General features: G+C 33.6%; 1 protein-coding gene across 4 annotated transcripts in view; it reads right to left on the reverse strand.

The window, feature by feature from the left end:
* LOC119639932 (PXMP2/4 family protein 2) overlaps positions 1-18343 on the reverse strand; it is a 29068-nt gene that overhangs the window by 5667 nt on the left and 5058 nt on the right. For 2 of the 4 annotated variants that reach the window (XM_038037668.1, XM_038037670.1), the window contains exons 2-3: positions 2947-3129; positions 591-801 (exon numbers count right to left, since the gene is read on the reverse strand). In XM_038037668.1, the coding sequence (XP_037893596.1) occupies positions 591-801; positions 2947-3098 (363 nt within the window). In that variant the 5' untranslated portion in view covers positions 3099-3129. Of the gene's footprint in view, positions 1-276; positions 492-590; positions 802-2946; positions 3130-14737; positions 14763-18343 lie in introns of those variants that run through there. The other 2 variants (XM_038037669.1, XM_038037671.1) reach the window with 2 other exon arrangements.

Here is an 18343-nt window from a genome sequence, read left to right on the forward strand (position 1 = left end):
GACGGTGCTTGTGGATTGATGGTGATTGTGATGAGTACGATTGTGCGATAATATAAAGCTTACGATAACAACAATGACTTCACTAAAATTGTGCAGATACCTAGTACTACTTAGATGCGTGTTAGTAGATGTATGTATGTGTGTGTGTTCGTGTGTGTGTGTGTGCATTGAAAGAACATGCAGTAAATGTTCAAAAAAAAAAAAAAAAAAAAGAAAGAAAGAAAGAAAGAAAGAAAAAATATACCATCACTTGAGAGTTGAAATGAGAACACAGCAAGCTCAAGTAAACAGGCAATGTTTATGTCTGAGTAGGTTTTTATGCCGTTCCTTAAAGTGTCCGTCCTTTGCATGTATGCGCATATTATCGTTCACATTTTGAAAGTAAATGAAGTGAAATACTTAAGTAAATATGTTCCGTATAAGTATGTTTATTTAATGGAGAAGTGCTTAAATACTAAAACACATACACACGCCACTTAAAGCACGTAATGCTTAAGATGAAGCACAAAAAAAAAAAAAAAAAAAAAAAAAATAAATAAATAAATAAAAAGAGAAAAGAAAAATGTGATATATGTTATATGTGCACTTACCTCCCGCTGAGCATCTTCTAATGTTTTTCCTTTCTCTGTCAGCGTCATAACGAATAAAAATCCGGTGATAGCAAACGGATCATAGGCTATTTGTTCGGTATACGCTTTACATAAAGCAGATCCAATATCGGCTCGCGGCCACATTGTATTCGCAACACGTATCCAACAATATAAGGCGGGACCCAAAACAAAGCAACCGAATAAACCGTATCTGCAATGAAATTGTAATCAATGATTGTTATCAATTCGAAGTAAGAAGAAGACTTGAAGCAATTGGGAAAGAGAGCTTTGTTTTTTTTTTTTTTTTGCTTTGGAGAACATTCGCGAACTATTATCTGTTTACATGCAGCATGGTGACAATAGACAGCTTAGGACAAGTCTTAATCAAAAAAAATTTTTTTGTCGCACCAATATTTTGTGAAGGTCAAGAGATTTGAGTCATAAAGAATGTCAGGATTTTACTAAGTCTGCTTTAGTTTCCAATTACCACAGATTACAGGACCATAGCCGAAGAAGAGCACCGTAAATACTTTTATCACTAACAGGTGAAATTGATCGATTGTGCTAAGTCTCAATTTCCTGAATCGATAATACCATGTCCGTCCGTCTGTGCCATATGGGTTGTTAACACTCCGCTGTTTGCAAAAGTGGAGATATCATCTTTAAATTTGGTAAATATATTGGCAGTTTTTGTACGTCGGTTGGTTTTGAACAAAATTGGTCTCAGTACAAGCCCGCAGTAAAGCGTAAGGTGAACGCAACTTCGTTTCTGTGAAGAAAAACGTGTACGTTTTTGCTCTTTACTCATAGATTATGACAGATGCAAAGCTGAAATTTTCTACATTTACTTTACGGAAAACTCTACTATTTATGTGACCATGCCCACATAAGGTAATTAAAAATTCTTTTTTAAGCTTTTATGCTTATTAAGCGTTGTTAGGTGACCAAGAGAGAATGCTTAAAATAATATTTTTTAAATTCATCATAGAAGATATATTGTGTCTGCCCAGAAAACAATTATGATGGACACCGTGAGCGGTTATGGATAAATTTTTTCTTAATAATACCTTCGATATGGATATCAAACAAAAGAACTTGAAGAGTAGAATGTGGTAAGCTAAGTGAGTTAGTTCTGAATTAAATACCGGGGATGTCGCAACCTAGTGCGTTACTTTTTTTTTTTATCACAATACCGCTGATATGGGTATCGCATGACAGGAATAGACGGAAAGAATTTGATAAGCTAAGTAAGTTATTTTTCAAATTATTGTGGTAGATATCACGACGTGATTAGTGAATCAAAAGATGTTAGTTATATATTATTTGTTTCACTTTTTTAAAATCATAAATAAAAGCAGGGAACGCTAACTATATTAATGGTCATGCGTATGCGAAATACGACTCCACCCGAATATAATTTTCTTGCTTGTTTTTGATATAAACTAGAATATGTAGAGGCAAAGGACGGATGTACACACAATGAACGCATACCGCACATGAAATGGGCGGACATCCGATAAACAACAGACGAGCGGGTATTTCTTTAATTCCTTTTTGTTTTGATTTCATTCAAAATTGTCTATGCAATGTTTGGCTGAGCTATGCCGAGAAAACTCAATTAACCCTTAACCTCTGAAAATGCAAAATGTGATTATCCGCAAATGGAATCGACTCTCATTCACTTTGTGAGCAATAAAGTAAATATTGATATTCATTTATTTATTTATTTATTTCAAAGAGTATTCCAACTATCGAATAATAATCAAACATGCATTTGAAGCTTAAATTGATATTTTCTCACAATCGATATAATAAAGTTTGAATACTTGATACCTTTACAGCCAAAATCTAATGAGAATTACATAATCCATAGTTGAAGCAATAGAATAATAAATACATGGTCTAGTAAATTAATTAATTACTTAATAGCGAAGGCAACTTATCGACTAACTAAGTCAATGCGCGCAGAGCCCAAGAGATATGTACAAATATATGTTTAGTATGGCAACTATAGATGATCAATCCAACTATGTTGTGGTTTGATGTGGATTCCCAGCATGAAGGCCTAAACCCACTGCTCCTGATGGCACACGAGCACACGAGCATCGACGCCACAAGTCAGACAATTCCCATTGAATGGAGCGAATTATGGGCCTTCTGAGGAATACTCCTTTTGATACGTGGAATTGAATCGGACAGATCGAAAACCGAATAGCACGCATCATCACTAGATAACTCATAATCAATTCTACATTGATCCAAAACGATCGGCTTATAATGATGACTCCAAAGGTTATTATTTGTTTATTTACTTTTCCTTGTTAAAAATTTTCTTACCTTAGATGTACTTACTTACCTTAAACATTTGTCCCAATCGTATGTTTGGAATGTACGCTTCTCAACAAAAGTTTGTTCAAATAAACAACCGGTTGGCCATAATAAACCGTAGGATATCATCCCACGTATAACCTTGTAACGGTTTGTAAAGTTCGCAAATTTTATTAACATCTTGTCCTATTTTCTTTATTTTCTGCTTCTACTGCAATAAATGAATTAAGAAACACATTTCACAATTTTAATCAACTGGGATACGCATAAAGGAAATATTTACTAAAAATAAGACATTTCTCTAAATAATTTTGTAATTATACCCTCTATCGGGTATGTTAAGTTTGTGCGGAGATACGTAACAATCAGAAGGGATTAAGATATATCTATCTTTTATTATACCGATGATTAGAAATCGATCTAAGCTTGTCTGTCTGTCTGTCCGTTTATATTTTCTTGTGTTCAATCTACAGACCGCAATGTGCTATACTGATGTGCTTTAACCCAAAGACGAACGCTATTAAAAATGGTTCGATTAGATTCATTTTTTCGTCCAATCTCCATATAACGCCTTATTTTGGAAAGTAGGCGAAAAAGTTGGAAATTTTTAAATTTCTCGACAAAAATCTCTGAGCAATAATATTTCATCAATGCCAATTAGTATGAAAAAGAGGTAACTTTTGGAACCTCTTCTTATATAACCGTTGCCGCGAAAATGGAACCTTTACATAGTAAGAAGGCTTAACTTTCAATTCCTCTTGGTGAAAATTGATTCTTATTACTAAGTTAACAAAGAAATTAACTTTATCGTATTTGGAACACGTAGATCTATTTTTTGGATATGACCGCATATGAGGATTCTCGAAATGTGAAACCTTATACGCCAATAAGCTTAATTGTTAATGTTTTATGATGCAAATCGGTCTCTGTTAGTAATTTGGTCGAAAAATTAAGTGGACCAAATTTGAATCACATGGGACTATTTTTTGGACTACACTCGCTGTAGACTTCTCATGAAATCGGAAGAAGTTTTAAGTTTTATTATTTTACGTTGACCAATGGTTCATAGTAACAATTTAGCACAAAAAGTAACCGCAGGTAATTTGGATAACATAGGTCCATTTATTTAGACTCTAACATGTGTATGACTTATCATGAAAAGGAAGCTTTTATATGGGGAGAAAGTCTCAGACGAAAACTGAAAAATTATAAAATTTTTAAAAAGTAAAACAAGTGGATCATGTCATCTGATGTTTTGCCAATCGTCCAACAAACGGGTTTTCGCGAAAAGTATGGCTTCGCGTGAAACTAAAGCGTAATTTTTGGCATATTATTACCAAAACGAATCGATAACTGTATTAGAAGTATGGAAATTGTGTGGGGTATGAAATGATCGCACTCGCCCGACTATAATGTGTTTTACCTATTTTTCTATTACCATATTAAACAAAATGGGATAGGATATTAAAAATTTTTTCTTTTTTTTTATAATAAACACTTTTCTCCGCGTCGTTCATGAAAAGCATAGACCGGAAAAGAAATCGAGATCTGGGTTATTTTTTTTCTTTAATTGTGATTTTAAAATTGAACGACATATCCTCCCCCTACGTTTTTTTTTCTTATTTTTTTTAAATAATTTGTTTGTTGCGAAATCTTATTAAAGATAAAATCAATAAGACAGCCATACAGATACAAGGCGAACAGACTAAAAAAGAAGGCCGACCGCTTGTCCTTCGTGAAATGTTGATAGCATAGCAAATACTTTGCTGCTATCGTTCGCCGTTTGTGTTATTGTTGTTGTTGTTATTATTGAATGTGAAAAACATGAAAGCATTTACTGCACGACTTCACGAACATATTTGAGGGCTGCACCCCTTTTTTTCCTTTTTTTTTTTTTCTTGTTTCTGTTTAGTTTCATGGAGCGAATGGAAATGGTTGAAATAAATTGTTGCTATAAAGTGAAGGGTCGTTTAAATGAAAGAGTGAAAGAACTAACTGATAGTCAGACCTACAGACAGATAACCAAACCAAACTCAGCCACTAAGCAATCTGACAGCCAAGCAACTTTCGCTATAGGGAGAAAACTGCAAAAAAAATAAAAAAATAAAAAAAATAAGCAAAATAAACATCATGTGCACAATGTAACGTTTTGGTTTTCCCTTTAAAATTAATCGAGCAAACAGAGAAAATGTTATATAAGCGAAGAAGAAAAGAAAACCAAAGAGCAACAAAAAAAAAAAAAAAAAAAAAACTATCAAGTGGTTATAGAAAAATGCTACAATAACCACAACAGAAAGGGGTCCGGCGGCGGCTGATATTCAGTTATTGTATTGTTTATAATGTTTTTAGAGTAAGGAAAAGGTTAATAGTCTTTAAAATATAAAATGATAATTGAGGAAGTTCTTTGTTTTTTTTTTTTTTTTTCTAGTTAATGTTGTATTTTTATTTTTTATTTTTATTTTTTTTCAACCTTTCACAGCTTTAATATTTGCTTTGAATTTTTTTTTTTTTTTTTTTGTGTAAAATACTTATCATTTATTATAAATGCATAACGGAACATTGCACTGCTTGACTGCATATCGTTGTATGCTCAACTCATAATCTTTAATAGTAGACTAAAAGCATTCATGTGCTGGTAAATATAAATTTTTTGATTTCTTGATTCTTTTATAATATTAAAAATCTACTACGTATTATTAGTTTTAGAAAATGAGTGCAGCTTTCGTGCTTATAGTTATGCCTTGACCTTCTCCGCTGTATTTGTATGATAAATACTTTTCGTTCTAATCGATTAAAGGGTGAATTTTTTCTTATCGACGAACTACACTTTCATATGCGCATCTTATCTCGCTTGTGTTGAAATTGTACTAAGTTTGAGAGTATGTGTGCGGTAATGGGCAGATCTTTAGCGCGACCAGACGATTCAGAAAATTATTGCAAATGGATTTGCACAGGCCTGTACGTCTGTCCAGGTGTCGTGAATCCCTTCTAAAAGCTTCTACTTTTGATATTTTGATGATATTTTTGTTTACACGCATACGACTTGGCGTAAAGGTCAAGTCCATTGAAGAAAGCCTGAAGTGGACAAACACTGCAGCCTTTTTTAATTTTTCTAATCTTTAATACAAGAAAAGTAAGTCAAAATACTGCCATTAGAGATGACTTTGCAAAATAAAGCGTTATATGAGATCCGAATAATTTTCATTAACGTTCGTCCTTGCATCAAATAATGTCAGCATGCGAAATTTCATCAAAATATCTGAAAAATTGCAGCCAGTGGGTGGAGTCTAAAAATGAAATGCGGACGTAGGGACAGACAAGCTTAGTTCCATTGAGACTTATGTACTTGTAAGTTGAGCACAAGAAGAAGAAGAAAATCGATCGGCGGACAGACGGACAGCCATTGGTAGTATTGCCTGTCTGAAGTGACTCTGAACACTTCGATACATTAAAGCAGGGTGTATCCCAAATCCTTTTGGATGTTGCACACATCCGTATAAATTTAATATACGCTTGTATCATCCTTAATATACCCTTGTTACGCTCTGTGGTTAGGAGAGATAATAAACGATTTTCATATGTAGTTAACTTTTAAATTTTCATTACATTACAGTACGAATTGCGTTCTAAAGTGAAATTTTGACATGTAGCGTTCTGAACATTTGTTATTAGAGAAATTTGTGCTGAATGTACACAGGTGAGAGTCAAAGGATTGCTTTGATCATAAATCTTAAGGAAATAAAGAAATAAGAGTTAATCGATTTGCCAACTGAAACTTGCGATTCAATTTATAATTTAGCAAAGAAAAAGCGGCAGAACATTATAAGATTTATTATTATTATAATTATTATTATTATTATAAATTTAGCCAGAGAATAAATCCTAAGACTAAAGTCTTAAATCACTAGCATCTAAGGCTTTCGGTTTTATTAAAAAGTCTACCGCACTTGAGATTTGAACCCACGACCATTGAGTTGCTAGTCGAGACTCTTGCTTAGTCGGCCGCTCAGTCGAATCGTTATAAGATTTAAAGGTAATACGATTTTTATAAATCTTTTTTTAATTATAGGATTTAAAAAACTCATATTTGCTTGAGTCTTTGATACGCATCAGCTTTATCAAAAAAATAGAACAACAAAACAAAGTCCCGATACTTTACAGTATATATGGGTGTGGTTTGTTTTTTACTATTTTTTAGAAGACATGTGGAGGTATGGATAGTGTGTCTGTCTTCAAGTAAAAATCCCGGAAAGCGGAAGTTTTCCTAATTCAAGTTACGCTCCAGGCTTATTTTTAACACTCGTCCCACGTGTAAGAACTTGCAAATGTCAATTTTCAAGCCGATGTAGTTATTTTTGCAAATATTATATTACACAAGTAGACAGATGGCCAAACAAGAATACATATATTTTGCATAGTCTCTGAAGATTTTGTCTGGGTGTTGCAAATAAATGATAAAATGGTTATACTCGTGTCCTTCGGCGGTGCCAAACACATCAAAATGCAAATTATATAATAATTAGAAAATCGAAAAAAATAACTTCTTACAATTAATTACTATGCAGAATGTGAGGGTGTGTAGTGATCTAATGAGTGCAGTGTACAGATACACTCACAAAGACATTATAGAGGTTTGATATCTGCTAAAGCAGATCAAAAGTCATTAGAAAAACATAATTTCATTGTGTTATCAAGGGTTCGCCATCACTAGAAAGCTATATCCACATTTCGTACACGTACAACACCGTGCTATTGTGTCATTATACTCGTTTTTTACGTACGTGATACCAATGTACCATTGCACAAGTGTTTTAGCTACGTGCGCATTAGCACATGCTTGAGCTTTTGGTGAGGATGGGAAATACTTTTAAGTGGTACGATTACCCGCGGTAGAAAGTAATTTGTCTGCAACATTTTCGATTAAAAGAGATCGTAATCTAAGTACGAAAGAAAGAAAAGAATCCGTTTCGCATCTGGTGAAATGCGAACAAATTCCCTTACCAAGTAAATCAAAGTGCAAATCGACTTACATCGGCATTTTATGACTGCTTGTATCGAACATAACCTCAAAAATGATTAATCAGATTTTTCGAGATAGTCACACATGTTTGGAGTGTTAAGCAAGATTTCCATGTGAATAAAGAAATTTAATGATTCGAAATGAATAATTTTTGAAATGGGCGGTACAGTTGGAGTGTTTGCAAATAGTTCAACAAAAAAAAAAAAATTATTAATAGTTAAACGGGAAAATTTTCCAAAACTTTTCAAGCTGAAAATATTTATTCCATAGATTCGGCCAATCATTACTGATATCAAGCATATCTTGGTTTTCATCGGCTCTCGCTACTCCTGAGCATTAGTCATGAAGTTAGTCAATGAAATGTTCGTGCATTGTTTGAATTTCCTTTTCTCGCGTTTCACATAGATCTTCGCTAATATAAAATATGGATTTTATGAGTGCCACTGAAAGCGTGTCTCAGTTGTAAAGAGGAAATTATATATACTAGGAGCACAGGGAGAATAAACTATGCTTTTTGGGGAGAGCATAGATGTGCCGAAATTCTCACCTACTCGTGGTAAACCCTGGCAAAGGTTTTTGACAGGCGAAGAAGAGTTTAAGGCTTTTGGGGTGCAGTGCAAGGAGTTTTGTTTTGAGCACTCTTTTTTTGATAGATTACTGCTATGTAGGAAATACAAATCAGCTGTCATTGTATTGTAACTGGTTACGTAAAGTATATTGATGCAGTAATAGTCAAGTATATGGAGCAAGCCACGTCAGATGTAGCACCCACCGCAAATATATCTTGAATAAGGGTGGTCCGGTGTTGGCTAGCCGGGATTGTATGGTTGGTCCAAGGCAAGAATTTCTATGTCGCGTAAAGTAAGGCTAAATGCTTTATAGACTAAAAACGCCTACTTACTATCTCCCTCTATGACAGGTACTCACTTTAAACCAAAGGAACATGCATACTAGGAGCACATTGTTTGAAATGAAGGCGGGCGCATTCTTAAAGAAAAGTCTTTTTTATGTACGCTGTGACCTTATCGTGTGAACTTTATTCATTTTCGCTTCCTTGAGACTATTTTTAATTCACATAATTTTCTAATTATTTTTAATATCTAATGATTTATAAGACAACTGCGAGAATGTGTCTTTAGTGTGGAAAATTTAGGAGCGAAACATGCGAATATGAGGGTTCTTCGAAACTTCCTTTGATGTACGTGGACATGTGTTTATTTATTTATTTTTTTTCTGCTTTTTTTTCTTAATTTTATTTCCTTTCAGGTTTAAGAAAAATTTCAATTAAATGCAAATAAAGGAAGTTTTAATGGGCCGAGGCAAAATGAAGAAGAACAAGAAGAAGAAAAAAACATGAAAAAAGAAAACCAATTACAAACGCAACTTGTCAAAAATCTTAATATTATGATGCTATTTTGTGCGTATGTAAGCATGTGCATGCGACTAACAGCTGCTGCCGTTGTTGCAGTTGTTACTGTTGCTGTTATTAATGCCATAGCTTTTGGGCATTTTTTTTTCTGCTTTTTTTTTTTTTTTTTTTTTTTTTTTTTGATATCACACGAAGTCATCTCACGCATAAATGCAAGAACAAGCGAAACCGCTCACACTCTCTGGCCATGTGATAGTAGGTAGGTAGATATGGGAAAGAGTTGTTTGCTCGAAGGGGAACGTAACGAAGCAGAATGTTCGTGTTAAGCGTACATCCGTTTCTTTACAATGTTTTTGGTAGGGCGAAAAAAGAAGGAGGTTGATGATGATGATGATGATGATGTATATTGCTTGCCGTGCCATGCTATACTGTACGCTCTCTCCCTCTATCTCGCTCTCTGTCTTTCGCTCTGTGATGTTTCATTTGTTCTAAGTAATGTGAAGTTTGCGTGTGTGTGTGTGTGTGTGTGTGTATGTATGTATATGTGTGCGAAGCTTAAAGGAAGTAAAATGAAGTGTAATAAACAACATTAACTGCAACGAATTGCTTTTTGTTGTTTTTGGTTTTTTTGAAATTTTAATTTCTTTCCTTTTTTTTTTTTTTTTTTTTTTTTGCATTTAGAGTAAAAGGAAACGTTTCTTTTGTTTCTTACCAGGAAAAGGAGAGAAAATATTTGCAAATGTGTTTTTATTGCAAAGCATTTGAATCCATATCAAAGCAGAACAGATATAGTGAATGAAGTGCAGGAAATGCATTCTGCCGCAGGAAAATAACACCAACGCCACCAACCAAAAGTCTTTCAAATTTTAATTGTTTACATGTATACATATATAAGTGAACATATACATCTATATATATGCATACGTATATGTGAACATATACATATATATGCATAAGTGAACATATACATATATATATGCATACGTATATATGAACATATACATATATAAGCATACGTATATGTTCATATACATATATAAGCATACGTATATGTTCACACTTACGTATATACATAAAACGGGAAGTCGTTTTTATGTTTTACTCTTACATCACATTTAAAATACAAACAATTTAGAAAAGTTTTCTATGCAATTATTTACAACTTTACGCCTTTAGTTTATTGTTTCGCTTTTAAGTGACCGAAAAATGTTAACATAAAATTTCTATGCATTTAATTGTTATAACTTTTAAAGCTTCTAACCTCCATAGTTGAAAGTTTACTCAATTATTTGTTAGGTTTGTAAGATTTGGAAATATTTATTAGTTCCTTAAGCTATGTGGACTCGCGATAGGAGCCAGTTTTAAAGAAGATCGATTTACATTAAGCGCCTGCTTTTTGAAAGGCGAAAAATATTGAGCCTGAAAGCCTAAGCTTCTAGCCTTTAAAGTTTATTAAACGAAAGTTTCTTAATAGTTTTGCTTTGTAATCTAATTGTTGCAAATATCTGCCAGAAAAACGGCTACATTCGTAATCTACCTGGCACAGAATAATAAATGAGTTGTTGTTTAATTTATATTCTTTCGTCTGGGGTCTGTTGCTGCACTTCTACCTCTTTTGTGCTTGCATATATTCCATCGATATAAGCTGACATAATTCAATCGTAAATTGAATGTAGACTTTTAGGCATTTCTCTTGTTATTGGATCTATATAAAGATATTCTTAGCAAAAATCGAGTACATTTTTTAAAGCACCATTAGAAAAGCCTTTGTAGTGTTTCCGGAAATAATAATAATACGAACGTTCTTTACACTCTCCAATCCAGTTCGCTTAATTGCTAATTGTTTTTGTGATGAAAATTTGCTTATGATAGTAATTAAATAAAACAAGTAAGAAAATTAAATTCGGTCGCGACCGAAACTTCTATACTCCTTAGCGCTTACCCCAAAATAAGACAAAAGACGTAAAGGAACAAAACTCCCATCCTCTACAATATGGTGTGGGCCCAGTTGATCTCTTCTATTTTGAAAATAAAAGCTTTTGTCGTAGAGGAATGTGGGCATTGTAGGCGTGTCTTTTGAAAAGTTTAGATTAATTCCAAATTCTTTTGCAAATTCGTAGACGATATCTTAATTTTCGCTATCAGGAGATTGTTTACCACAAATACTGCAAAGTTACGCAAACTGATAGAAGGACAGAGGAAAAGGCGGACATGTGTAGGCGCATTCAAGATTTGAAACTCGCCAAGAATTTATATACTTTATAGGATTTTTGAAGCTTGATTCTGCCCGTTGTAAAATATAATATAGGATAGGCGAGGTCAATTTTTTCCATTTTTTGTTCACAAGTGTTGCAGCACAGACCAGAGAATAGGCGCTCAAACTTTTGTAAAAAAAAAATATTTAGCAAAGAACCTATTTTTCATTGCGTTTGAAAAACAGAGATATTGTCAGTTTACGTGGTGCTGTGGGCTCGTCTTTCGACCGATTTGGCCCGTTTCCAATACCAACCCTCGTGCAAGAACTTCCACTGTTCGCACAACAGATATTACAAGAAGGAATAATCAGATAGATGGACAGACGGATATGCCTAAATCGATTTACAATTTGATGCCGTTCAGGAATATATATATTTTGTGCTGTCACTGACGCTTCCTTCTGAGCGTTGCAAACATTTTCACAAAGTGATAGTGATATAAGCTAAGTAGACCTAATTTGAATCATGGGGGTCTTTTTTTGTCTCCCACTCCATATAAGATGCCTCATGATATCTTAGTAATTCATAGGAGCGTTTCAGCAAAAAAAAGATAACAGTAGAATATTTGGATCACATAGGTTTATTGTTTTTTGCACCCCCACTTATATAGGCGCTATCACGAAACGCACACTCTTATATGGAGAGGAAATCTAACCTATCAATATGCGGGCTTTGATGAAAATTGTGGCTTTGCATGAAAATAATGTGTACTTTTTGGTGTATTACTACTAAGCTAGGCGAAATGGTGCAGGGTATGTAATGCGCGGCGTCAACCAACTACAATGTTCTTACTTGTTTTTGTACCTGAGTTCTGACAAATGCGAAAATTACAAAACACTGTTGGCAAGCAGATTAAATCAAGTCAGATTTTTTGCATTAAAAACTGTAGCAATACAAGCAATTGTTCTAAATCCTACAAAGGGATAAAGATTACAATAACATTCATTCACAATGTCGACAAGATTTGTTACTTATTTATCACTAGCATGTGTATCAAATGCACAGAATAGTGCTGATAATTATAATTTATTGGTTGGACTTGCGTTACTATTTCACGAAAGTATTCTCATACAATCGTATCGCATACGAGATTAATTATATTTCGAAATACGTAGGAAGAAAAATGAACAGTCGATGCTTTTCGTTCGATTCACTTATTAAAGTAGATCGCCTGTCTATGAAGAAAATGCATTAAGCAGAAATTGGTTTTTGGTCACTGCAAAGATCAAATATCCGCCTGAGTAGGAGAAGCAAGAAACGCGACTACCAAGTTTGTGTTTATGGGTTCAAATCTCAATTTGAAAGAATCTCCTTCAGTTATTGTTTAAACGCAGTTGGAAAAGGCATCACATTTATCGAATGGGCACTATCCACTAGACTGTGGTCGCTTTCCCATCTCTTTGTCCTTCCTCACTTTTTTCCGACCGTCATTGTATTCCGCGAGTAGAGTGCATTTGCTGACTGATAAATAAAATAAAATAAAAGGAAATATCGTATATGAACTCAACGACTTAATAAAAGCATGGATAGGACTTAGTCACAACTCTAACAAATCAATGGTTTCATTTCAATTGTTGTTAGGTCGATTAAATCGACCTTTGAATTGATTTCAAGGTCGCACTGATCAATATTTGAATTCGGTCGTCAAGTGATATGCTTGCCATAATCAATTGAATCAATGCTTGAGGATCAACACGAAAACTTTAAACCTTTTAGTCTACGAGTTACTGCTCAACACCTAAACTGTTTTTAAATCGGATGATAACTTGCAATAAAGCGAATTAATGTCATTGAGGAAGTTCATGATAAAAGTTCGAGACGCCTATCCAAACGGTCGCACAGGTTTGGCTACCGTATTGACCGGGGGGATAAGACTTCTGACTGCCAAGTCGGTTTTCTCGTGTTGGCATCTTAGGCCATGCCGTGTAGTAGTTATTTATGTAGATAGACTTAAGTTCGCTTCTTAGTACTTTAACTCTAGGCTCAAGCCTTAGGCTTAATATCATTTGTTAGTTTTTTAAACGTAAAGAGACAAACTTTAAACTGAAAAGTTGTTTGCTTCCTATCGATATTTTTCTTTATAATACCAGAGCTTTAAGCCTTTGTTGCTTAATTGGGCTAAGCTTAGTCAGAAAAGAGTACATAAAAGTAAATAAATAAGTAAACAAAGGAAGTCAAGGTCAGCATTTGATGAAATTGGAAAGCAATCAAGCCTTCAGGTGCCATGACGTGGCGATTAAAAATGCGAAGACATAATTCTATCAAAGTCGTATCAAAATTTTTGGAAATACTTCGCACTTCAAATTTCCCCGTTCCCTTTTATATTGGTTATCAGGGGGCGGGGCTATAGGGGTCCTTTGAGTGTACATAGACGTACCGAAACCCTCATCTTTTCGTGGTGCTCCCTATAAAAATTGACTGTTGTTTTCTATGGCCTTCACTTTCGCACAACTGCACAGTTCAACGGCAAAGAAGGTTTTAAGTTTTGCTATCGAGAACCTAGCGACCAAAGCCAAAAGAGGTATATCGGAAGAAGGGTTTTCTTTTCTAACCAAAAGTAAACCTTTTTTCCTTTTCGCTTTTGATTTAAGAGAGCTGGGGTTCAGTTGGGTGTGTGTTGCCTGATGACAACCTTGGAAGCAATATTTCTTCGAGAAAGGATAGTGTTTGGAGTTTCTTCCGGGACGTGTGGCGTGGTCCAAAGGGAAGACCGGCTCCGTCTGCGTACAGTAAAAGATCACTCAAAGTTGTATAGCGTGGCGTAAATTTTATAATAGAATGATAAGTCAGGAAGTTAATGGGTCTCCACGGGAGTCACGTTGTTCAAAAGTAGGATTGCCACCAGTACGAAGATGCACCACCCATCTGACTATCGGGATGAATGCCATTTTACCGGACTCGGGGGTAAAGCCCTTTGGGGAGTGCTTAGGTAGGCCCCTACAGCAAGTAGCAGTAAGCGAAAAAATGGCTCTTACCCATTCTCTGCGTTAAGGTAAGAACCCGCGTAAAACCATATGAGGAATCAGTTACTGATTGCCTATTGTTTGTTGTTGCTTACAAAAATTAAATAAAGTTGAATAGCTTTGAAGAGTCAAGTCACACACTCAAGCCGCACTTTTATTAACGCAGCACAAGTTGAAATTTTTCCAACATTTTATAAAACATTCAAACTTACAACATGGTCTCGCAGTGCTTCATATTTCGTAATTTATTTAATTGATTCTCAAAATAAAAAAAAAATAAAAAAAATACTCTCCACAATATTACTTAAAAAATTTTATTGATTTATTGTCTTTCAATTACTACAATATTCGCACATATTTTTTTAAAATAAATATTTGTACATTTCTATTAGAAAAATTCACGATATGTTTCCTTTCGCTTTGACAAGTGCCTCGAAGAATATACACACAGTAGTAAGAAGAAACAAATAAAATTCCATTAATTTAATTTTAATTTTTGCCATTTTTTTTTCTCTTTTTTTCTGCGGTCAGTCTCTTTGCCCAACAACCCCTATATATGTAATATACATATATATTATGTAAAATTGTATTTGATCGCACAATACACACAAGCAAAAAAAAAAAAAAAAGGAAAGGAAAGAAAAGTAAGAAATTGCCAAAGAAATAAATAAAAATTGTTTAAAAAAAATTAGTTTTTATATATATTCTATTACTAGTTTATTTTTATTTTTTCTTTTCCCTTTTGACTTTTGTGTTTAGTTCAATCGAAACTATAATATAACGTAACAAAGTTTAAATGGAAATGGCAGACAGAAAGGCAAACAGCCAAACAAACGTCTTAAGAGACCTTCGTTCCGTGATGTCATTCATCACATATTGTATAAGTAATGTGTGCCAAAATACAAAAAAAAAATAAATAAATAAATAAATAAATAAATAAAAAGAAAAGTATATATATGCATATATATATATATATATAAAATAAAATATTGAGAACAGTCGTTAGCAGAATATAGATATATGTTTATATTCAGAACGATTTGATTGTGTTTGCCTAGACGAGACGGAGGAACGTGTCAGTTTTTTAAACGGAACATAAGTGGATTTTCTATTTAATTTTTTACTTAAATTTATTTAAGAATTTTAAGTAAAAAAAAAAATTTATAAAAAAAAAATAATTACTCTTGAAAATCAAAGAAAGCCTTATCCAAATATAATTCCTTGAATTCTTTTTAATATTTACTTTTGTGCTAACTTTTAAATCTATGAATAGAAATATTCTAAGTAAATAAAAAAATATTCATTTTATACTATAAACGACTTGTGGTAAAAGGATATACTATGTTTGTCCGGATACAAGTATACAGCGAAGGATTTGAGATAGATGTCTTGAATAGATCTCAGCTTGTCTGTCCGTCTACTCGTCTGTCTATTGTTTCTTTGTACCCAAGCTACAGGCCGCAAATTTTTTCACAATCACTTTGTTCGCCTGGGTCTAAGCTGGTTTGTCCGTCTGTCCGTCCGTGTTTTTTTCTTTTGTTCAGTATATGGGACGAAATATTTTTGGAATCACTTTCTGAGTGAATCTAAGCTTGTCTGTCCCCTTCTCCGCCGGATTGTCTTTCTGTAACGTTTTCTTTTGTTCAATTTTCAGGACGACATTTTTTATAATCACTTTTTGAAGCAATTTTTTTGAGCTTGTCTGAGCAGTTTCTCTATCTGAGGGATCTAAGCTTGCCTGCCCCCTTCTCCGCCGGTCTGTCCTTCTGTAATGTCTTCTTTTGTTCAACTTGCAAGCCTACAGGAAGCGATTTTTCAGATATTATAATAAACGGATGGAAGCTATTGAAAATGGTTCGTATCGGGTCATTTTCTCCCAAATAAGGCTTAATTTTGAAAAGTTCTCTTATAAGTGACTGCACGTAGGATGTAGAAGTTTTAAGAATAAGTTATGACTCACTAAAGAGTTTTTCCTTGTTATTTTTTTATAAAATTATCCTGTCGGCTCTACATACGTGAATTGCACAAGTTGAAATGTACGTGCATAGGAAAAGAAATTAAAGATAATGCAAATATGTTTTTAAATTGAATTTATTCAGCACTTGTTCTTCTTTCGCAACATCAATACATGTGACTTTGTATACACATAAGGGAATATAAGAGGAAAATCTTATTTAATTAGATTTCGTGTCAAGTTTAGGTTTTTGGGTATTTTCTCTATAATATTGATATACGTACATATAAATATATTTATATTCATATATGCATATATGTGTAATTGTACATATATACATATATATATATATATATATATATATATATATTTTCTTATACGTGCATCTATCCAATCATCACTGCTAACTCGCATATATGCTCACATATTTACTTTTAATTTTTGTGATTTTTTGTTTACCCTCAAATTTGAGAAATCAATAACAAATATTTGCTTAAGTAAAAAGCCTTTACGATGAGAAAAAGTAGAATGAAAGAAAGAAAGGAAAAAAGACTGAAGAAGAAGAAGAAGAAGAAGAAGAAGAAGAAAAGTAAAATAAAAAATTTTAATTCAAGTGTCAGTTTCATTCATACATAATGCATAATGCGCCCATAAATGGAAAGTTTTTCAATATATATATATTTTTTTTTTTTTCATTTAACTGTTTGCTTATGTTTTTGACATGTTGTTATTACTTAGTTTAGTATAATAACTTTTATCTAAATATTTAAATTTTTAATTATTCATAATCGTTTTACTAATTTGTTAAAATTACGCAACATTGGCCATTATAAAGTATGGGTTGGATGTCGACATAATTTTATAACAAGTTCAAGATTTTTTTACAATGATAAGCTTGACCCATGTTGACTACTTCTTGACTAGTTCGAATTCTGTGATCACCAAATGCGGTTTTAAAGCAATTAAATATTTCACTTGATTGACACTGACTTGATTGACAGGTAACTGTCATCGCTAGCAACAATACGCATTGGATAGAGAGAATTTCTTTTACTTTTATACCAACAATCGTTCAGGGAATGACCCCTGTATTAAGGGAAGGGTCAGAAAGGGTAGCATTCGTCGGTCACTATAGCTACAATCTCACATCAATTGCCATTGAAGCAAAGGCTACCGCACTGAGAACTGAATCTTCTTAAGCTGCCTGAGAGCTTGTGTTATTATCTAAACAGCTTTCCTTAGTTTACTTAGTAATTTTTTTCTAATTAATTCTACGTTAGAGAATGTTTTTACATCGATTGCGAGACTAAATCGTTTTAGCAGGAAGACGCTGCTGTTAAACCCTCATGAATTGATCAATGCTAGACGCTGTGAACAACAGTTAATTGATTTGAACTATTCTCTGTTAAAAAGATGAGCGTAATATCGAAAAGGGCAACAAAAAGTCATTATTTTCCATGACATCTGTCTATACGTCCTTATAGCAAACATGTTCCTGATACGTTAGAAACACTCAACTGCGAAGTGCTAGCCCTTGCGGTTTACTCATCAGACTCGAGTCCATCCGATTAACACTTGTTTGCACCGATGGGGCACGCCCTTGTTGAGCAGCCCCTTACCTTTTGCAAGGATGTAAGTAATTGGCTCGATGAACGATTTGCCTCAAAAAAGTAACAGAAAATACTTTGAGTAAAATAGTTTTCATCATATTCATACAATCAAGGGGTTGGTTTTATACAAAAGTTTCAGTTTCATAAATACATACATGGTAACTACCTCTTCGAGAAGAAATTTGAAGAACATTTTATTATTTTTCGAATGATATTTTCTCGTTATAAGCATGGTTTCTGCCTATTGGAAAATT

This window comes from Glossina fuscipes, unplaced genomic scaffold (genome assembly GCF_014805625.2).
Source record: "Glossina fuscipes isolate IAEA_lab_2018 unplaced genomic scaffold, Yale_Gfus_2 114, whole genome shotgun sequence".
Lineage (NCBI taxonomy): Eukaryota > Metazoa > Arthropoda > Insecta > Diptera > Glossinidae > Glossina > Glossina fuscipes.